Genomic DNA, 24,047 nt, shown 5'->3' with positions numbered 1-24,047 from the left:
TAGTTGAAGGGAAGCCAAAGGCAGCTGATTCAGCACTGATGAAGAGCAAGACCCATGTCACCGTTAAATGTGAAGATACTCAGTAGTGATTCCTATATATCTAAGTACAGTCCTTTTTCTTAATCCTAGGGCATAGTACAATTAAATGCTATGCAGTTAAAACAAAAATGCAAAACATAGTTAACAATTTGACATTAAGATAATTTTTTATGAGTGATAAATACAAATATTTTCACAAATGAAGAAGTGCCAACAGCAGGAAACCCACTTGCTAGCCCAAATGCTTGGCTGACTGGTGCTTGGAGAGCAGCACAAGAATCCCCTCTTGTCTTAAAGCAAAAAAAAAAAAAAAAAAAAAAAAAAAAAAAAAAAAAATCAATACCTATGTAGATCGATCAACAAATTTAGCAATCCTACTAGAAGAGCTTTCCTTTCTTTACTAACTTTGATCGCCTGAGCTGTATTGGGAAGACTTGGTTAACCCCAGGACAGCTGAACTGTGTATCCCGCTCAGAGAGGTGCAGCCACTGGATCAAATCCTCTTCACCGGCTTCAGCAATCATATTAAATTCAGTCAACCCCAGACAGGTGAAGTAGAGCATGACAGACCGCCCAGATGAAGAAGCAGATTAATTATTCAGTGTTTCTGTGCTGGAAGACTTTACTCAGCTTAAAATACTCCTTTGCTTTAAAAGGGAGTCCAACTAAAATCTCTGTAAGATTTGCCTATGTGAGCACTACATGACTCACATAGTAATCAACAACACAGAGAAAAGAAAATGTCAATAATGGGGTGCAATATGAAATTATTTCTTTTTTTTTTTTTTTTTTTTTTTTTTGAATAAAGTATTATTATTACCAAAATTTGCAAAAGTGACGTTTGGTATGTGTCAAGGCAGGCCATGTATATCAAGCAAAGTGTCCCAAACCACTAGTGGGAAAACTTGATCCATATATATTTCTAAGCATTAATATCTCATGTTACTACAAATGAAGTTTCACAGAACTGAAGGACAATTCTGAATGTGAAAGTACTTGTAGTGTGTCTGAAATCTTTATTTTTTTGTATTTTATATGGCTTAGCAGTTAATCAGATCCACCATTGATTCTGCCCTGCTTTTATGAAGCCAGATTTATTATCTGACTTGCACAGCCGAAATAACAGTTGGATCTGAGCTGCAAGTTTAAAGTTAAACAAAAACATTCCTGCTAAAACTTCACAAGAATATGTCAAAGAAACACTCTTCCTAAGCAGCCAGTGAAATTCATCCCCAGCGTAAAACCACTGGTGTTGTTAGCAAACTGTATAGAAGGAAAAACAGATTATCATGACTGATTTACAAAGATCAGACCAAGTAAATAGCATCACACTGAACCATGCAGAATCCCACCTTCCCCCTCTCAACTCTGTAATTCTTTACCTATGTGTACTTAGTCTTCCTTCCTTCTAGCTTACTGTTTTCTGGAAGTTGAAAATGGTAGAATTTCATTGCTGCTTTTGCTACATGATTTAAAAAGACACAGAAATTGATTCTAATAGGGTAATTTGTCTGCTTTAATGCATTTTTTGTAACTATGTGCATATTTCTTACTGCTATACATTGGCTTGACTATTTACTCAAACTTCTACGTCTTCCATAATACACGACATGCTTTTACTAGCAACGTACACCCTTGAATTAATAATTGTACTTAACAACATAAAAAGTCATCTTTGAAAAGATGCACATGCTGAGCATGAGAAATGGAGTGTAAGAAATGATTAGGCTCATTCTAGCCAACCAGACATCACACACAATAAGAAAGTCCCATTGACAAGACACTTCTGTCGGTCACATATTGCTTCAAGCTGGCATCTGCATGGAAAATCGTTAAACAGTTGCAGCCTATTACAGAAAAAGATCATGCCCTGAAAAAATCTGTTCTCCATAACGCCATCTCTTAGCCTTCAAACACCAACTCAGGCTTTCCAAATTCTCCATCCAGACAAAAAAAAAAAAAAAAAATCTAATGGAGCAGGAGCACTGAATATAGGCAGATTTTGACAGAATCATGACTGCAAAAGCTACCAATCTTCCCTTAAAAGAACCACAAGAAATGTTCTTAACTCCTGAACTACCAAAGTTTTCATCTAGACATCCAGAATGTGATACAGGTCATCCAGTGTACCAGAGGTCCTTATAGAAAATGTGTGAGTGAAACTATGTGCTGGAATGAACTCATAAGAACTGTAAATAAGAAAGCACAGTTATTATTTGACATTGCAAAACAATAATTTCATCTCTCACATCTCTGTCCCAGTCATCAAGGCAGATTTACAAAATATATTTGAAAGACCTGGGAACTACAGTTCATAACTCTATTTAATACTAAACAGCACAGAATAAATAGAGATATTGGTTTAATGGCTCATTTTGATTCTGCAACCATTTTATCTCCTGCTGACTTCTCCCTGTTCTACAAATGCTTTCTCCCTGTCTCAGTCCTCTGTTCCTGCTGAAAACTCTCTGCTAACATCACTGCTCCATCAAATGGGCTAATTGATAATTATAGCTTGCTTTTTCTTTTGCTTGGAATTGAGGGTTTTTTGTTTGTTGGTTTTCAAAAACTGCATCACTTCAGTTGTTTTACAGTATGGTCCCAAACTGAGAGAACAGAGAATTCAGGTACGGGTACACCGGAGGGTGCAGCTCTGGGCATGAAGGACTGAAAAGTGTTAGTGCAGTTTTACTGCTGGAAAAATGTATCGTCAGCCTCAGAGTAACTGTTCCCAGCGATGTCTGCACCTGACTTGTTGAAGGACTTGCATACCTGAAAGCCTGACCATGTTTTACATCAGTCGGTCTAATAAAACACATTACTTGTCTTACAAACCTGACGTCCTTTACAACCTTAGCTTATCAGTGCTACAACATTATTGCTATAAAAAGTGAAAGAGCAAAGAAGAACATTGCATAAGCACAGAAGCTCTGGAAAATAAAGAAAAGGCAGCCTAAGGCTGAGGTGTCAGAGAAAAAAAGAACAGGAAGCCCAAGCTGAGCAGCTGCTTGCTGATGTACTATTCCCACCCTGTTCAGTAGACAGGCTTATGTACTTTTTGGAAAGAATTTTATGCCAAAGAAATACTTGCCCCCTAAACTCAGTTACCTGGTGAAAGCCATCCTAAAAAACCTCAATTATTATACAGCGTATACAGTAACACACTATTATGCCCAGATAGACAAAGCAGAGCCACGAATTTTACCCAGCTGGTTATAGCCCCTTCCCAGAAGTACTGACAACCGGGGAGATGAATGCTGTTACTGAAAGCTTCTTCTACTCGTGTTTCTGTTGCTGTGTCAGCTTCTGAAGGCCAGATAAAATCTGAATTGATTTGAATGCTGCCAGTCTTCTATTACTTCAATACTCCTTCTCAAACTATTTATGATCATCCTAAATTTCCTTACAAGTATCTATGCTTCTAGCTGTAATACAAACTGAAAAAAAGAATTATTCGGTATAGCAAGCGAGAGAAAAGACAGATCAGTCAGGGTTCCTTTGACAGTCATCACCCCCGTTGAAATGGAGAGCTAAAGACACGCTCAAGAGCACAGTCAGCAGAAGATAAACACCGCAACGGCGACTGCTGGAATTCTTGCAGGAGATCTATTTTGAAAACGTGTCCGATGGCAAAGCCTCCGTCGCTGCCAGCACGAGCTGCTGCTGGCTCAGACAGGAATACAGCGGGAACGCAAAGCAATATTTCAGGAAGGCAGAATTTCTAAACCACTGTCTTCTGATGATTCTTTATGTCCAAGTACTAAAGACAGATTTTACTTTACCTGAGTTGCTTTACTTACCTTTGTTATTGTGAAATACTTCTGCGAGGACACGATGATCAGAATGAGGGCCCCGTTGTACAACGTGCCGTGCAAACCCACGCAAGCCTTGGTCCTTGCTGCACAAGGCTGACTCCTCAAGACAAAAGATCTGAGGAAAGTGACTGTGCATTTCAGTCAAACACGCGTTACTCTCCTTCCCCCCTTTACGCTGGAACTAGCGGCTTCTTTCGTTTGTCCTGTTTCTCTACAGAGAAGCCCGTCGTGAGGAGAGGGTTCCCGTCCGCCTGAGCAGCCGCGGGGGGGACCTGCATGTATGGAGCCAAATCTTTACATCTGAACGTTTTAAACAATCCTTTTGCAGGGCATCAAGATTATTAGACCAGGCGACTCGCAGGATTCAGGGTCTGCTGAGGAGTTCCAGCGTCTCACACGGCTGGGGGAGGAACGGCCCCCGCTGCTTTCTGTCGGCATCTGACACAGGACCGGTTCGACTGCTGAGGCTTCACAGCGATGCGCGATCGGAGTGGCACCAGCGGAGAGAGCGCAAATACCGAGTATCTCTGAGTAACCACTAAAGCTGCACTCCTTACCTCCAGACCAGTTTCACGGTTTCCGTTTGTTTGTTTCAAAATATCAGAGAGGTCCGATCTCGCGCGAGAGGATTGCCTTGCTACGAGCCATCTGCTCTAAGGTTTTGTGGTTGGTTTACTGCAGTCCTTTCGGGGGCTTTAACACAGAAAAAGAAATGTTGATTTGCTTTTGAATTCGGCTCATTTGTTGTTGGTGTTGTTTTAAACTTGGGCTGATCTTCAATTTCACCCTGGTAGCCTAGTCCTCAAAATGAGGAACTGAGGCCCAAAAATCACGGTGGGGTAGGAGGTCCTTAAGACAAGGAGTTCACTGGACTGATCAGTCCCATTTCTTGGGCTTAAGTTCATTTTTTTATGTCAAGATTTCTGATATAATTGTATTCGGAATAACGAAGTGAGAAGATAGACCTCTACAGGATAGAGGCAGGTCTCCCCCAGTGGTCGTGGAATTTAATAAGTCTCTTTACAGTCAAGTCTGTGCTCCTCCCCATGCAACTCAAATAGGAAGGTAAAAAGTGTGGTTTGCAATGTACACGACATCTACAAAAGATCTCATCAATTACTGATTCAAAAATCATGCAAAAATAGCAGCCTCAAAATGGTGAAGATGCAGAGAATCTTGACTCAACCTGCTGCTGCTGGATGGAGCTTCCATTTGGAAAAAGGGGTAATTTCTTCACCCTTCTTCAAAAATTTGAATTTCTCCAACAGCAGTCCTTTCAGTGATATACTCAACTGAGTTAAAAACTATGTCTCATGTCTATTTTTGATAGGAAAAAAAAAAGTCTGATCTTCTCCAAAGTTAACTTCAAGAATCTGCAGATAACTGGCTCAGTGTCTGGAGAGTGCCATGGAAGAGCCAGTGATACAAGTGGGAGCTTTACACATGCAGATTTGGAGCTACAACCAGCATAAACTCCTCACCCCTCCTTATCTCAGGGTTCGTGTCCTTCACAGACTCGCTGGGAGACTCTCTCTAGGAACGGCAGAGCTGGAAGGCAGCCTTTATTCTTGACAGCAGGGTCCTATCAGCGCTGTTTGCTACTGCTCGACACATGCCAGCGGAGCATCACACAGGCTAGTCCGAATTTTCCCCGTGGCTTTCCGCTATCACACTGAAGGCATTTTACTTTGAAGATTAATCAGCTCACCCTACACATTCACTGCTAATTTTAGCATCTGCTTCTGACCAGGCAGAAATTGTTGTCTGACAGGAAAAAGAGAAATAAATACCTGCTTTCCAGCACATGGGAGGTTTTGTTGTTGTTTGAGATATATTTGATTTTCCTTCTCTGGCTTCCAAACTGAGTAATATAACATTACCTCTTGGAGTAAGTGAACCCTTAAAAGTGATTAACATATGAGGGTATCAGTTATCAAAAGGGGCACAAGCTCATTTCCCTCTTTAAGCCTAACTTCTAACTGGTTACAAGTAAGCGTTTGGGCTGGCTTTTTGTGTTTTGTTTCTTCTCCGTTTGGACCATGCTTGTGCTGCCTGGGCATTTATACAGGCCTCCTTGCTGCTAAAAGGAATGCATTAGCACTGCGAGGGGATGAGTAATACCATTTATATTACAGAGATATTTATAATTCCTAAAAGGTTCATCGAGCAAAGCCCTTTGCAAATACATGCCTACAGGAAAGATGGTGCCTTTTTCAGATGACCATATAATCTGCATTTTGTAAACATGACACACCAAAAATTGCATTATAAATAAAGAGGTTGTAAATTAACTTATGTCTCAGGTAATGACAGAATAAAGAAAATGTGACTGTAGCATGTCAAAAAAAAAAAAAAAAAAAAAAAAAAAAAAAAAACCTAAAGAGGGTTGAACTAAGATTGCCACATGATTTTCTTGTCACAGCCCAGTGCACTGAAGGCTCACTAAATTGGTATTCATTGTATGGCCTCAAATTTTATTCATCTTGCGCTGTCCAGCCTTTACACCAGGTACAAAATTAGTCATTTATCCATGTCCATTTTTAATGCAATTTTACTGCAGCATCTGAGTGCTTTTCTTTCCAATATTTCTGAGCCAAGCCGATGTCATTATCCCATTTCACAGTGAGTACTGGGAGCAGAGGCACTCAAAGGCCAAGACTGCTGAGAGTACACTAATTTTAGATGGAGACTGCAAGGATTTGACTTGTCAGTGATTTTTGCACTTGGTAGAGCATTTGAATGCCCAAAACATACCTCCCAGGGACTGTCATGCCTGCTGTGAAATACCCAATGTTTCTATAACACAGGGCTGCATGTTGAAATATTGACATTCAAAACCAGTTTGTTTTTGAGATAGCTGCCCAGGCTTATACAACTGTAGTTGTATAATGACAATTATACAGCATATTCCACGATATTAAAAGCAGATCTTCCCCTGAGGTCTTCCTGCAGTGAAAGCAGATTAATGATACTAATTTGATGGATTCTTCCTACAGCTGGGCAACGTGCTCCAGCTGTGCTCTCAGCCCTCTCTGCCTATGGACCTGCCACCTTCTCTACGCTCCAGCATGCTGCTTCTCTCCTTGGAGACAACGGCGAGAGTCCCAGGAGGCAGGACAGAAAGCTGAAGGCTGTCAAAGCACACGCTGCTTTTGCCAGATGCACAGCTGGTCAGTTAGGCATCAAGTTCACCTCCACCTGCACCGCGGTCATTAATGCTGGCTGATGGGAAAGATGAGGGAAATACAGTAGCTCTCGTCAGAGCAGATATAAGTAAAATGAGCCGTACAAGTGAACAAGGAACTTTGGACAAGGAATAGAAATGTAGGAAGTGCCTCTAGCTAACAAGTTTCCTAATTAGATCCTTAATCCATGGTAGATTTACAGCAGCCTGTGTATCTAAAGCTGTCAATCATAAAACCAAAGAACCTTTGATTATCTTCAGTTGCTTAAACATCTGCACCTCTTCTTGGTGTAATCTCTCATATTGCATGGGAAGGTTAAAAAGTACCCTCAGAAAATTAAAGAAATTTTAATTTACGTTTTCAAATATTTTTCTGTCATCTTAAAGTAACACCAGTTACTAAAAATTGAATATTTCTTGAATTTTATTGTACCCATAGTAATTTGCTTGTACTCTCCATAACAAAGGTCTTCTATGTTTTAAGCCATTAATACAGAGCATAATAAGCAATGCCAGTAAACTCTTGGAGTTCCTGCTCATTAGCTTCTGGGACAGACTCATAATTATTAAAATATCAAAAGTCTTCTGAGATCATTTTAAATAATTTAAAAAGAAACATAAACAGCTCTTTGTAGCTTACTCAGAAAAGCAAGAGGAAATTCTGACCTCAGCAAGTTAAACTTACTTTTGCATCTTCTGGGAGATCTGTTTTTGTACTTTAGAAGTTCTTTGGCATGAATAATTTTTTTTTATGAGTTTTGTTCCCTTGAGATGAATATCTCATTTTAAAAATAAATATGAGTAAAGCCAACAAAACAAATACATTATTGGTGCATGCCAAGAAAAGAAAACACGGCTCTATGGTTCTATGCTATTATGAACATGCAAAGTTGTTTAAAAAAAAAAAAGCTTTCTGCTTAAAGAAGATTAAATAGATCTCTGGCGGTAAAACAGCACTTACAAATGGTTGCATGAAGTCAGTCTAACCCAGTATCTTGTCTCCTTAAGTGGTAGTCCAGATCAGAGTATAAGGACAGTGCAAAAACCAGTTGTCCTTCTGCCAGTATTCTCCTCGCCTCCAATCATTTCCAGCAACTTCTTGAGCTGGATGTGGCGTCTTCAATATTAGTAGCTCTTAACAGATTGCCATGAACTTGCCCAGTCTCCTTCTAAGACCACATAAACTTTTAGTGATCAGAACGTCTATTAGCCAGGAGTGTCAGAGCTGAACTATCCATCGCATTGCAAACATTTTGTTTGTTTTCAGTCTGGGTCCCACCAGCTTCTTCTGACGCCCCCTAGTTCTTGTAGCAAAGGAGACAGTGAACAATAATCCTCATTCATATTTGCACACCATCCATGACTGTGACCTTTATCGCGTTCCCCTCGACCTCCGCCTCTGTTCCAATTTCTCTCTGAAAAACTTCCCTTTCGGATTAGGAGGCGCAGCGCGGGCGCAGGGCAGGACGGTGCCCGTCCACCACAGCACAGCTTGGCTGGGTGGTTCTGCAAGCGTGGGGACACAGCATCTGGCACTATGGGTGTCACCTTATCCTTTAACACCTGGTCCTTTAAAGGATAAGAGCTTATCAGTACTACCTGTTCCTAATCGCGATATTCTACCAGCTCAAAGAATAGAGCTTTGTCTTGCTCAGTCCAAGTGCTAGAGGCATGCCAAGAATTAGCAATTTTAGCCACACAAGGAACAGCTGTTGTTAGGTCACTGTCCTCTTCCCAGTTGTCCAAATTCTGTTACCAAAGTCAATCACTCAAAATCAACCTCTATGCTGCCTTGAGTAATTTATTTCCCACAGCTGCTCCTGGGTCTTGTTCAAACCCTAAATATTCCTGAATTCCAGACAGAGAAATTTTTAAATTTTCCCTGATAACTTTTAGACCTGTTCCTGATGCCCTCTCGTAGTATTCCTTATGGCCAAGCACCTCGTACAGGATTCATTTGCACTAATGTAGGTAGCTGCTTGTAATCCATTCACTTGGTAGCCCTCTCACAGGTGGTAAAAATCTGGTCGATACAACCAATAGACACTCTGGAGCTTTCCATCTCCTGTGGAGCTAAAATAGCTCAGGGGAAATCACGACACCCCTATTTCTTGCTATTGACTATATGAGAACACGAGTAGCTCAGGTGTAAACATTTACATTATAGACTTCTGAATTTAGATCCCTTATAATGTATTACACAGTAGGATTATGTATGCCATTAGAATAATGGAAACTGTATGCTGGTAACAAAGGAGATATAATTTTAAAAATAAAAATCATAACCATTCCCACAGACCTAAGTTTCAAAGTTTGCTATTTAATGCAAAACCACTTATGATTATAAACTGCTACCTACTCTGTAACATAAAACCTAAAGCATTCACGACAGAAAAACTCCTTATCCAGAAGGCCGCTAGAAAAAAAGCCGAGTGCGACAGGAAAACTCTAACTATTCTGCAACTCATTGGAAAGGCACAAAAAAGTGTAATTTTATTTAAAACAAATAATCTCATTTCTTTTCTAGCTCATTGTATTTAATGTGTGTAAAGCACAAAGAATAAATCTCCTTGGAGCTCCATGCCAAACTAACCTGTATTCTTCACTGCTGAAGATCCCTGATGTTCTCCCTCATCATCTCAACAAGAAGAAATTAAATATAGCAGAGGTCTTCTAGATCACAGAAGTCTGCACTTGCCAAATGCTTCTCTGAGTTACATCTCTTATTATTTGTTACATTCTAGTTTTAAGTTTCACAAAATGTTGGGATGCTAGTGTATATTTTGTTAGAAAACACAGTAGGGAAGGTTTTCTTCATATTCAATGTGAAATTCCTTTAGGTTCACCCAAACTCCCCTTATTATAGCCTGTTTTATGCCCCAAAGTCCTCTCCCTCCTTGCTTATATCTCATCCCTCAAATACTTCTGCACCAGAGCATATCCCTTAAGAGCAGCACACACTGAGACTATCAACAGTACTACAGCTCTTTTTTCAAGTTGCTTTGGGCTCGGGTGTCAAATTTTCCTTTACTACAGTTCACAGTCATCACGGCAGAATCATGCTGCGCATGGGGGTACGGGATCTTCTCCAGCAAGAGGGGACTGCAGCAGAAGGAGGAAACCCTAGCCCAGGGAGAGTGCTTTGGCTTAGATTAATATTATGTTACCAGTAACTCCGGAAAATTTTAGGTACCATCAAGTTTAGAAACCACCATGGAGCTTCACCCTCAGCAAAAACTAATGCTCCAATTTACTTTTTTTCTTTTCTTTTTCTTTTTTTAATGCCAGCAGCTGATAGCAGAAGCTGCTAGGCTGACTCTTCATCAACCTCTCCATCTGCTACTGCAGCCACCCGGGCTCCTTTCTGCAAAGGGAAACACCTAGAGCAGGAAAGTCACTCAGCAGCTACCACCACCCTCTAAGCCACCAGCAGGTACCCAGTAGTGCAGTCTTTCTCATTACAGTATCTGGAACTCCAGTGCTGTGGTAATTTTTCTTACTCAGTCTTTGTGATTTGCCTAACAATTTTCTGGATTAAAGCCTGTAGGCCAAATTCTCTGATCTGCTTATGTGTTTCCTTGTGCACAAGAGAATGTTTTTGTATCTGGCCCAGCAAATCATGTTATTCATTCTGTCATTCAGCTTCTTTCTCTCTACTTTATATTTAGTTCCTCTCACATAGGTCTTCATTTTCTCATGCAATTTTATGCACATTTATTTCATTACATCTTCTGAGAGTATAATTACGGACCTCAGCCCAAGGACCAGATGCAATTTTCCTGTAATTAAAATCAGTCCTCACCTGTAAGATTCCCTACACAGCAGTGGAAAGGAGATTTACGTTAACTGGAAGCACCTGATGTGTAAGCCATGCTCTTCTGTCACATATTATAAGATAACTTCATAACACTTCAGCAATCTTGTCTCCTGCTGGGGAATGTACTGTTATCAGTGTTATGATTTTTTTGCTGAAAAATGATGCAGATGCCATTGAATAAGCGCTTAAAACACATACACATACACAAAGATGCACACTCCACAAGGTGAAGTTGCACTCCATAAGACTTTAATCTGTTTCTAAACGTTTGCATTAAGGCTAGCACAGGGACATGCTGGGGAAGATGTAGGTACCATCGTGTATATATAAAGCACTTCCTAGAGACATTCTCTTGCACAGGAGGGCCCGATAAACCACCAAGACGTACAAGAGGGTATGCTAACTAAGGATGATGTATAGCACAGAAGTGGGTTCTATTGAAGGTGAAAAAGATTATTTGGGTGGAAAGGCTGAGAAGCATACTGATGTGGCAAGGGGGGGGGAAGGGGAGACAAAAGGAGCAAGGAGTTTCTTAGAAATCAGAAAGGGGAAAATAGAGAATATGCAAACAGAGAAGGCTGCTGAAAGGAGCTTCTGGGCAGCTGGGCTCAGTAGCACTGCGGGAAGGAGAAAAGAGGCAATACACTGCACTGGTATCAGCTCACTGAGAGACCTAAAAGGAGTCCCGAAATACTTGTTTTGTTATATCATTACAACTAATATATCAAGTGAAGCAGCCGACCAGAACAGTCTGTTCCTCTGCCAGTTCCCGGTGCCACCCCATTCTAGGACTGTGCTGGTTTCACGTGTGTGTGGTTTTGTTCTAATAATTATATAAGAGGATTTCAGATTTTTTCCTCAGTGCTTTCATTGTATTTAGCATCGTGCCATCTCCTCCACTTTGTAGCTTAGCCCGCCTCTGCCTAGGGTTCACAGTTTGCACAGTATGATTAAATGAGGGCACTTGCCCATGGAAGTTTGTTCAAGACTGTTGCCATATGTTTACAGCAACAACAAGTCTTTGCTTCTCACAGAGACTGGGATTGATTGATGGTTTTATTAGGTTTGTATAATGAGGAAACACCACATTTAGGGCTCAAACTAAAGGGTGTTTTCAGAGCCCTCAACAGGATTAGACACTCTACAAAGTACAGTGACAGCAGACACTTCCTTTTAAAATAGAGCCAAAGCAACAGAGCAACCTTTTCACCTACCCGTTTTATTTAATAGCCAGTTGTTAGAACAGTTGCTCCGGAAGCAGAAGACGCAGGAGCGGTTCCCCACACTGAGCCGGAGGTAGTTCAAACCAGCCTGCCAGAGGCATGCTCTAATCACCTAGGCAAAAGTTAATCTGGGAGGGAGCTCTCTCCGCTCTTATTAAAGCTGTGCTGTGGAGCATAAAGGAATTCAGGATCGCAGCAGGGCAGGCAGAAAGCAAGCTCTGCTTCCGTGGGAAGACTGCGGCTCTGCTCCCAGAGGTACCTCCACATCTCCTCAGACGCACGGTACTGCACATCACTTTGCATACCCAAAAATACTTTGTATCAAAGCAGTTCCTGAATTTTTTCAATCATTGCTTACAGTGTTGCAAAAAAAATCATCCGGGAGCAGAAGTGTGTATCTAGATGAATAACCAACACACCAAAATCAGGATACCTTCTTGGTTCTCCTTCTGAATGCTGAACTTCTGACCTATGATTCACTATCTTAAGTTCTTATCAGTGTTGTAAACTAGCTTCCACTGGAAAGGGTATAAAGTATTTCCTACTCAGGTTATTGTGTGGTGATGAGGAGGGCATCCATACATAAAACTTTTTTTTTTTTTTTAAATGTTTTTCAGAGGATAATAAATGCATGTTCTGACCTTACTCAGTCAGAACATGGACTACAGATTTTGCATCTTGTTTATTCAGCATACTATTGATGAAGTTTAGATCCAAGTCAAATAAATAAAAGTTAAAGAAAAGCTCCATTTACAATCAAAAGCTGCAACCAGTAAGTGCTCTGACACAGTAATCAGTGAAACCTAAAAAACCTAAATGGTTAACTGGCCACAGGCATCTCCAGAACTTCTCAGCAATATCTAAGCTTTACAGCAGTTGGACCACACTCTTGAATGTTTTGAAGAAGCAAAGCAGTAGATAGTTTTTATTGAATTTGGAAAACAAGTATCTTGACTAAATGGATTTTATATTTAAATAATTCCAGAAGTGTTAAGTCTTATTTTCTATTTCAAATTTCAAGGATTAATGTTCTATGATCTCAGATGTCATCAGATAGCATCAAAGCAATATTTCATCCTCTTGGAAAAAACAAAGCAATTAAGTGAAAGATATTCACAAAATATATAGCTAATGTTCTACGTAAAGGCTGAATTACTAGGGCTCAGCTTCACACACAACAGGCTCAAAATGCCACCAGACTGACACATTGCCTAACTGCTCTCAATTCACTCTCTCCTGCACACAAGTAGGAACCTTGTAGCCAAGCTGATTTTTTTTGTAGATGTTGGTAAATATGTCTTACCACACCAATATTGAAAATGCTGAGCTCCAGTGTGCTGAAAATGCAGATAAGTCTGCAAAAAGAAGTGTTCTGTAACATAACTGGCTAAGGTTTTTAGATCTTCTAACCATTATGTAGTCCTGTTTTTCTACCGGATTAAGAGAACCAGACATCTAGAATACTTTTTCCTAAGGATTTGTTTCTGGTAAAAAATGGAAAAAAGAAACATACAAAACCAGTGTAGACGAAATAACCACCATTAATAAAAGCAATCAACTTTCAGACAGGAACCTCAAAGCAACAAGGAAACATTAAGGAGTGGAGTGCTACCCTCACAGCAATATTTTTCTATTTCTTTTTACTGTCACATCTTCCTCACCACTTCAATGGCCATGATGATCCAATGTAGCTTGCTTCAAATGATAAGGCAGGGACAGATCCCCATGCCCCATCCCTGCTGTTCTGTTCCCTTGGTTAAGGGTGTCTCTGATTCTCCCTTTCCTATCCCTGCGTCTCTGCACATGCAAGATACGTACACACACACTGCTAACCTGATTCCAAAAGCTTGGAAAAGTTTGACTTTTGCATCTGGAATTCTCATTAGTTTCACTATTTCTAGTTTCTTCTCAAAATCAAATTTAGATTTCATACTTCAGTCACATTCACCCTCCTCAGTGAAGGAGCCCTTTATTTGAAGGGCACAGCTTTGAAAACTCTTACTCATACTCACACAGATATTCCACACAAAAGTGGAAACAGTTTTGGGATTGAGGCAGCAGGTGGCAAGAGCTCAAGGAGGGAGGATGCTAGGGAAAGAGGCTATAAGGAATCAAACACTAAGTTTCTCATCTGTTACCTGCACGTGCTTACAAACTGCACAGCCAATGATTTGCATATTATGTTTTTCTCCTGCCCTAGACAAAATGTATACATCACAAAAAATAATGGAGGTAATTCAGTACTGCCAGCTCCACATCTGTTCATTCCTCTATTTCTACAACTTTAAACTATTTTATACACCCTTAAACCCCAAAACTGTATCTCCCTACCCCTTCCTCAGCCCTCCAAGTGTAACAGCGATGTGGCCTGCGAAGAGCTTCACACCTCCCAGTCCTTCTTTGTACACCTCCATCTTTGCAAGAGAACAGGCTGATCAATACTTTCCAAAAGATGCAGTTCTCCCCTGGCCTTCTTGTGAGAAGGATGCTTCTTTCCACCCAAAAGGATTCTAGTGCAAAAGTGAGATACATTTTTCAGTAACCTGTGGTATCCTTGCTTGAAGAAGGCAGTTGATTGGGATGCCAGGCAGCTTCCCCTTATTACTCTTCCTCTGAAATTTGCTAAAGGGCTGCAGCTTTGTATCCCACCAGAAAAGCATCTCAGGAATTATTTTTAATCCCCGTCTGCCAAAATATGGCACTGGCAGACTTTTATCTTCCTTGCTTCCTAGCATCTGTGCACAAGTTTCATAATCCCTGTTCCCTATAACCTGCGCCCTCCCTGTTTTCCTGGTCTCCTTGCTGAACTCTGCAGGTGACTTCTTCTGCTAAAATATTCCCCAAATAATGACTCCCTAGTGGTCTCCCATCTCCTGTAACATAGTGCTAAAAATAACAGGCGGCTGCTGCCGTGGGTAAGTGCCTTTGGGACCAGCTGAGTGCTAGCAGCAAGGAGCAAGTGAGCAGAGGGCAGGGAGGAAACAGGCAACGCTGAGTAACCTTTCCTCTGCCCAGCTCAGCCAACACAGCAACCTCTGCTGGCACGAGGCTGCCGTGCGGCTTCTGCTCCGCATGCAAGCGCGTGCACCTGAAGTATCTCCGTACTAACACAGGAGCAGTAACACATCCTGATTTCTTTGTATTTGTCTTCTGATATTTGACCTTTTTAGTGGAATGCGTTTTCAAACTGCTGCCTCCACTGTCGCTGCAGCTGCAATTCTCTAATAAAAGCAGATATTCTCCTGCAACAATACGTTTTAGGGAAAGCACTCAAGTTTCCGCACAGCTGCAAGTAACTCGAGAGAGTAGCGCTGCTGCAGCGTTGCCATGCGAATCACTTTATACCAACGGGCTTCAAAAACGACAACAGCCTGCGGACAGGAACTGCTCAAAGCAGGTTTGATGCCTTTCTGCCACCTTCCCCAAAGTTTCCCAGTCGGCAACAGTCCGGTCCAACCAAGAAATTAATCACGTTCTATGAAGGAAAGAAAGTGGAAGGCTCCCTCCTCTCTGTGCTCTAATTTCTCCTATAAAGGGAGATTTTAGTTCAGTGTCGTAAACACATTCAACGTGAAGAGTGCCTGAAATTCGCTGGCAGTAACGTCAGCAGAGGATGAAGATGAGACCGTCCTGTCACAGCTGCTTCCTCCGTCAGTAGTCAGTACCGGTGACGGTTTGAAAAGGAGTTTGCATTTCTATCGCCCATCCTGTACCTGGTGTGTAGCTAAACAAAAGCTTTCACAAGCATCTTAAAGATCTGCATTTTACAGGCAGAAAAATGAAGGGACCAAGATTTCTAAGGAGAATAAAACGTTGCTTCAAAATACTACTCACAAGCATGTGAAGCACTAACTGATGGTTTGAAGTGCTGTTCAGGAGTAGTACCAGAGCTCCACTCTGTCTGGTAAGTTTTAATCTGATCTTTTTTTCAAATTTTATTATTAACGTTCAAAGCAGCAGCCTAACAGAAATTACCAATGACAAAAGCTGAGGAGAACTTGGCCTCAGTATTCCCAGAGCTCTCACGAGGATGACAATAACAAAATCACATTCTAAGAAAAGCGATGACTGCTAAGCCAAACGGCTTGTTATAAACTAGGAGAATTTGTGATGTACCTCCATAAGCACTGATTAAAAAAAAAGGCACTATTTGTAATTGCCTTATTCTGAACATTTTAGCCAGGCCACAAAGCCTAAAAGAGCACGTCAAGAAAGACGAGCTCCACACAGTGAGGGGTGTACACTGCAAGAACAGCCACTGCAAGGAGAAACAACATTACCATGTCTAGCACTCAGCCAATACAGAAATGCTGAGTAACTGAATGGAAAGAAACTCTGGAAGACACAAAATCACTATATTACTGAGGGATATAGTCATAGTGAACATTTCTATGCCTTGTGGCATTTATATACATACAACTCATGATCATTGTCCCTATTTTAGAATTAAGTCCACACAGATCATGGCCTCCTCTGCCACCTGTAAATACCACCAAGGCACCCTGACTCTAGCACATACGTTCCAAAGGCTCTCAGCCCTTCCTACCCTGCAACCATTACTACTACAGCCCTAACTTTCACTGTGAAACAGTCAGCAAAGCAAAGCTTGTTGAGACAAGTAGCCCTTAAGCTCCCAGGAGCTACATCAGGAAGGGAAGGAGTAGATATTCCAGCTCTGCCTGTCAAGTCTGCATTTCAAAGGTTGCGCCTGGGTGTGGGAAAGAATAAAGAGGGTCTGTCAATCCACATGCAAAAGCCCACACTCTTTTGCCACAACTGCAAGATTGTTTGTCATTCAAGACCAGAGTACATGTCCTCACTTGCTCCTTCCTACTTAAGGGAATTTCAATCAGTGACAAACCCCCCCCCATTTCTCTTCTGTCCAGTCTGTCAAATTATATAGACACATTTTAAAATATAGGTATCTTTTAAAAACTGATGCTCTGAGAGACAGAAGACATTCATAACAGGCAAGGCTACTGCCTGAGGAAAGGTTTAGGAGTGGCTAGGTAATTTCTCAATTACTTTGCTCAAAAATTGGTGACAGATGGTAATTTGTTGGATCTTTGCAGGAGACAGAAATTTCTTAAGGCTACAGTCTGCTTTCACAAAGATGGAAGGTTTCCGTTGCCCAGAATGAGAATACTGTTCTCAGCAGGTATGTTACATCCTAAATCTCTTTGACCAACTGCAACCAGCACATCTCTGAATCACAGCTATGACTCAAGATTAAGCTACACATGCTTTGTGGGTGTACGTCTATTCTCTTCATATTGTGGCTACAGTAGGGTTTAGACAGATCATTACCAGTACACTAAAATGTGGTAGCACACACCCATTTGGAGGAGAAGAAAGAGGATTTCACTGGGAACTTGGGAGATCAGACTTCAGGTGAGACACAGATGACTCATCTTCAGATGGCAGTCAGGTAGTCTTTCTCCGCAAATCCAAAAAGGTAATTCTGAAAGCCAAGCTTCTAAGTCTTTCTAAAAGTCCCCAGATGGTGAAATGGCACCTAAACTGAAATGATCACATACCTAAAGACACTTTCATTACTGGTAGCTGGATCACCAGTTACCACCTAAGTCTATTAAGGACATCAACAAACACAGAGTATTAAGTTTGCACAGAGTTCTGTCCGCAGCTACCTTCACTGTGATTTGAGAAGCAGATGGCTCATCTTTTGTGCACCAATCCATTGACTAGAAAATAAGTCCTCTGTAGTCCATCCTTTACACCCTAATGTCCCCACTTTCAGCAAAAATATCCTTGTAACCAAGCTGCAGATCCCTTCTCCAATTATTCTGTTTTTCAGTCCCTTGAATATTGCAACATAAAATATGTAACAAGTTTTGGGAAGCAGGCAAGAACATATCCCTTTTGACTGATCTACCTTTCAGCTGTATCAAAGTTACATTCATCCAAGAGAAGCAATAGCATGTGCTTGCCTAATAGGCTAGAATTGGGGGACACTCCTGGGCAAAGGAAGATTGAAAAAAGGTAAAAAGGCCAGGTGTCCTGTTTTCTTTGAATGCAGTGGCCACCTGCTTATTATTAAACACTGAGTGGCAGCGCTGCTTATGCCTTTCCTTTAAACTAGAACCCTAAAGGAAGTGTTTGCTGTGCAAGGTCCTGTGCGCACAGAAGCACTGAATCATCTTCAGAAGCATAAGAGAGATTTCATATCCTTCTCCTTACTGCTGCTGCTTAATTACTTCTAAGTGTCTCCTCACTCCATAAACTTCACCACTTAGAAGGAACCAGGGGTTTAGTGTTGCTTAAAACAAATCCCATGAAAGACTCTGAAGCTGGCTTCAAATACACAGATAACTACTTCACAAAATGATTTTCTGATGTATTATTTCAGAGTGTTTTTATCTATTGTAATCCAACAATTACTCTGATGTATTTTACTCAAGTCACTTCCTTTCGGTGATCACAAATTCTGTTAAGCTGCTAGGCTGGAAAGAAGCAAGGAAAATGAACCCATGCATAGTTTTTAATGCAATGACCCTAATATATCTTATGAAACTGAACTGAAACTGCTCACAATAACATGAAAACTGAGAAGTGTTATGCATTTTAACATATATCCCTAGTAAGTTACAGGATGTGATATAACCAATATTAAAAGATAGGTTGCAATAGCAACCTGCCAAGTTTCAAAATTTTTCAATCCCCTGTTCACAGTTGCTGGAAAAAATAGTTTAACACACATCAGAACAATGAGCTTCCATCAAAAAGGTGACAAGTAACATGTATAACATTCAATGACTTTGCTGAAAACAGGGCCAGTTCAGCTGAAAACATGTCTACTCTTCTTACATATCTTTTGCCCTTGTAAACACTAATGTATCAAAAGGTTGGATAAGAATTAGACTGAGAGAATTGATGCCTTGGCTATGCAGACATTTGGAAGTGCTTCATCCATCCTATTTTGCTTTGTACAAGACTTACTGTTCCTAGTTTATAACACTGTATCAGAGAAGATGAGGAGAGAAGGATCTGTAGGGACATCAGTATATTATTTATCTCAGGGGAAGAGAGGAAGGAAGGATATGCCAGGTTAGCATAGCACTCCTGAGTATAAAATACCGCAGGAGATTTCTGGCTAGTCCAGAAACTCTAGAAACAAAGTTCACATAAAGTCATGAGAGTTTCCACTTCACTGGTGGTTCCAGTATAAAGCTTTTACTTGATTTTGCAATAGACTAACAGTGCACACATAACTCTCACCTTAACCCAGCTGAGCAGGAGTAACTTACCACTGAGTTAACACAAGCTGTTTTTTATTCCCCTGAGTGAAGACAGCCTAAACCACCTCTGACAGTTTCAGGCTACTGAAACTCTAGCAACTCCTAGAACTTCTATAAAAAAAAAAAAAAAAAAAAAAAAAAAAAGAGTGAGAGAGAGAGAGAGAGAGAGAGAGAGAGAGAGAGAGAGAGAGAGACACTGACAATACCTTTTGACTTTTCCAGCTTAGTAGACAGAGGCACATGCAACACTAGACTTTCTGGGGAGATTAAGAAGCTTTCAAGTCTTCTGCTGTGTACTCCTGTGACAACTGACAGGAGCAGCACCAGCACATGGCTATGTCAAGCATACTGCTCCTTTGAATACCTTAATACACTTCTTTGAAGTAGATCTTTGAATACTTTAATACATTTGTTCCTCAAACCTGTGACAAGTAATCAATATTGAACAATAATAATATTGAGTAAGTAGCAACATGTTAATCAACACAGGCATGTTTAAATGATTCAAAGATATACATGATCACAAAACTATGATGTCAGTACTTCTAAAAAGGAGGCCAATTAGCCTTCTCTTCTATCTATCTTTTTTCTGGCTGTTTCTTCCCTTGTCAGTGTAAACCAGTTGTGAATTCCACAGAGCAGAGACAACAAGAGAAGCACATCCAAGAAGCCTGATTAATTTTACTATCATATTTGTTTACCCTCCCTCTTTAAAAACATACACATACTCTTATATTTAGCAGTCTTTCAGTTTTAAAAATATTATTACCCAGTGAATGTCTTGAACCTTCCTTCTCTTTGCCTGTCAACTTACAAGAACCCTATTTTGTTAACCAGCAGGAACTGTAATAAACAAGTAAGATCTGGGTAGCTTCAAACTTGCAATAAATAATAATAATCAGTACAAGAATAGTTGCTTTTGGATAACAGGCTTTCATAAACTGTAATACCTTAGATTAATTAACTCTAAGTACTTACTATATTTCCAAAGCCTGGCCAGTCCTAATATATTTGCCCTAGGGTACAAAATATTTATCCTCTTTAAGACCCAACATATTACATGACTTGCTTCTAAAATGAAATATTTTAAGGATAAGAAATGGCTTTGCAAGCTCAGCTGAAAGGCATCAGCTTATAAAATGCATTTCTCTTTTGACTGATTTTTCTATTCCACTCTTTATTTGGAAAAGTGGTCTTCCTCTTGAAAGGTTTCCTAAAAAATACTGATACTTTCAGCTTCAAAATTTTTCTTGCACTATGGCAATATAAATAACTTTTATAGCTCCAGGAGCACCGTGTGAACATACTAAAATACAGGTAAATATTTTTCTTTCTCAGAATAAGCTAATCAATCTAGATATATATTTGAACAACAGAAATAGATTTTCAATCAGTATAAGAATTATCACTAACAGTATTATGAGTAAAATGCATTTTGTTATCAGAAATGTATAAAATGCATGAAATCGTTTTTTCCAGACTCAGCTCTGTGGCTTCCAATATACCAACAGGTCATACATGTTAACATGCTTATAACAAATTAAAAAAAACCTCTGAAATTACACCAGTTTCTTCTAGTGAAAAATTAAAAGTTCACGGCATTTTTAGATGTCTTCGCTCTTGTTGTTCTTTTTATAACCTACACCATTACCCATTCTACCAAAGTGCTATTACCCATTAGCACTTTGTATTTTGAAATGACACTTGCCAGATTTACTTAGCTGCCAGATTGTAGCACCACACTGTAAGCTCTATCACTGTGTGCCAACCATGATTTCAGTGACCTAATGCAGCTACAGAGGGCTGAATCTTTGCACTACTTTTTTCCTTAAGGGGAAGGTGTGAGTTATAAATTAGAATTCAAAATATTTCATTTCCCAACTGTAGCCAGGTTTCCCAAGAGGCACTGAAAAGACAGAGTTTGTGTATAATTATGAAGCATTGTCTGGAGATGCCAACTGAACTGAAATACATGAATGTTTTTAACTCACTAAACATGCCTCAACTCATCAGCATGCTTATCTCAAAAACATAATATTACTTTTGATGTTTTACATATGCATAAATTCAGAGATAAAGTTAATGCTAGAACATTACACATTTGGGTAGAGCAGTAAAGTTATTGTTTTGTCTATGGGGTGATTCTGAAAATAAGTTTGTAAAGGCTTTTTAAAACCAAGTGTTAAAATTTTGCTACTATAATCTGCTTTTAATACAATTTTATTAATCCTTATATGAAGAAACAGGCTTAAAAACTGTTGACTCATACACAAATTGCAAGATGAAACATTTCAGAACCTTCGATGTTGTTTGTTAGTTTGTTTTTTGGAGAAAAGATCTGATGATTAAATGTTCAGGCAGTATTTTTTCCATTTTCTATTATGCCATAGACTATTCTGTCCTCTCCATTTTTTGTCAAAAGAAGCCATTTATTATTTCTTATAAAGCACAGTAACATTTTACACTGAAATAGCTTAAAAGTCACTCCAGATAAAATCTATGCTACTGTATCTCACATTTACTATAAGCACTTGTGTTGTCTTTCAACTCTGAACTACCACTTCAGAGAAGACTACTGCACTATATTAAGATCAATTAAAAACCCACTTCTTTAGGATGTAAGCCCAATTTCATGAATTTAGGATTAAATACCATTAATACTGAAGAAATGTGTAGTGCCTTTTACTGTTTGTTGCCTATTTTTGTCCTCAGCAAATTCATGTAAGCAAAAGATAATACCACCTCATTTCCTAGTTAACTATATAATGAGGACATATAAACGTAATGCCACTTAAGAGACAGCAACAATCTGAGTGTCATAGAGAAGTCATTCATACAGTGAAGAACTAGAAAAGGAGAGAAAAGAGAAGGAAATGCTTTATCCTCACTTTTTTTCCCCCTTTTTAAAATGTGCTTGGGGAACAATATTAATTCTTGATCTGTGGACTCTTAATAGGCAATGAAATATCATATAGTCAAAAAGAAAATTGAAAAAAAAAAGAATAAGATTGAGAGAAAGACATTAAAAGTTAACTTAATACTTATTCTGTCAGTGATTAATAGTAGGCAAAGCCATGCAGGAGCTCCTTTCTGCAGTTAGTGCCTGCAGCAGGCATTCAGTGTGCATGACTTTCTCAAAAAATCAGCTTATTTTCTTCTACTCTTAAGCTCCAATTAACTGCAGTGCTAGAGTGAGTATTTTAGAACATTATATTTTGTTTCTGACAGTGAAGGGTCACCAAGCTATTTCTGATGAACAGCACAGGACACGACATAGCCCACAGATACCCTGTCCTGCCCAAACAGCTAGAAATCCAATCAGAGAAGAAAAAAAATATGACAAATGCAACCATATGAGTTAGGAGAAAAAACATTAAAGAGTACTATTGGCTTATGTGGAAACAAACATAGCTACCTATCCATCTACTGTTTCTACCCAATACATGAGTGAAAGAAAATTTTTCAGTCTACTCTATTCTTTCCCAGGAACAAGGTAGCTTGACAAGCCACTAGACTGTAGCTTTGATGTTTATGATAACCAGGCCTAACTCTCTTTGAACTATACTACTTGAATTCCCTCAAACATCTGTTTATTTTCTCTTGTAACATCTTCCTACAGTGTGAGAATAACAGATACAAAATAGGCCTTCAGGCACTAAATGTAAAAAGTTAGCCTAATCTCAAGGAAACAAAATGTGCACTTAACCATTAATAGGTTTGATAATCAGATCAAACTTAATATATTTAGCATTCAATTTCATATAAATTAGCTTTTATGATAGATCTACTTCTGATGTTATCCAAAACTCAAACACACGACATTATTTTTATTCTTCCAAGTCTGAAGAATATTTACAAACATTAAAGCTATATCCATTTCTACAATCATTAGAGACACATTATATAACTTTATTTTTTTATTTGACAAGCAGCAGTATCATGTTCGTCATTTTTTTTTTTTACATTTTAATGTAGATACAATTATTAGGTTATCTGTCATATTACAATATTTAGGTTTTTTTTTAACTTTGTCTTAAGATACATTAAAAAACATCAACTGCAAACGTGAAAGGGGAGGGAAAAAAAAAAAAAAAAAAAAAAGCATGGTACCCAACCAAATTTCCACATTTCAGCAATACTTCACTCATTCTTTTAGTAAAGTTTTAAGAAATGTCATAATGACACGAGCTTGAAATATCTATAGGCATTTTCATTGACGCTCATGACATGGCACTGGTGATGTTGTAAACAGCAGAAAAACAGGGGCTGCCAAGTGACCAATTATGGAGGCACAGGCCTGCCTCTTCCCACAGGAACACACCAAACAGTGACAGCAACGATCTCCTTACAATCATACCTGCAGGATAGCAACATCATGCTACGTAACTGTATTCGTCTGCAGAGGCCTGGCTTCGCTCTATGTACTGTTTGTCTATCAGAACTTCAATACACTTCTTAATCATGCTGATACTCGGGTTAAACCTAGCTCTTGATTGGCTAATTACCTGCAAAAGACAGACACGTTTTATGTACAATACTTATTTACAACAGTTACAAATGCTTTGTAAAAATTCAGTGAATGCTTTCAGGCAAATTCGGTATGTTTTTCTTTTAAAGACAGGATTAAACAAACATGGGATAGTTTATGTATAGCAATCAACAAAGCAGCTGTCTGCATTACTGCCAGGACGCCTAAAATAACTGCTTAGCTCT

General features: G+C 39.5%; 1 protein-coding gene across 7 annotated transcripts in view; it reads right to left on the bottom strand.

The window, feature by feature from the left end:
• Positions 1-23,085: 23,085 nt before the first annotated feature.
• CUL2 (cullin 2) overlaps positions 23,086-24,047 on the bottom strand; it is a 49,012-nt gene continuing 48,050 nt past the window's right edge. For 5 of the 7 annotated variants that reach the window (XM_062568900.1, XM_062568903.1, XM_062568899.1 and 2 more), the window contains exon 22: positions 23,086-23,839. In XM_062568900.1, the coding sequence (XP_062424884.1) occupies positions 23,708-23,839 (132 nt within the window). In that variant the 3' untranslated portion in view covers positions 23,086-23,707. The remainder of the gene's footprint in view (positions 23,840-24,047) is intronic. The other 2 variants (XM_062568904.1, XM_062568905.1) reach the window with 1 other exon arrangement.

Source organism: Rhea pennata, chromosome 2 (assembly GCF_028389875.1).
Source record: "Rhea pennata isolate bPtePen1 chromosome 2, bPtePen1.pri, whole genome shotgun sequence".
In the NCBI taxonomy this organism is placed as follows: Eukaryota; Metazoa; Chordata; class Aves; order Rheiformes; family Rheidae; genus Rhea; species Rhea pennata.
Note: the sequence above shows the minus strand (reverse complement) of the source record. Positions and strands in the feature narration are given on the sequence as shown.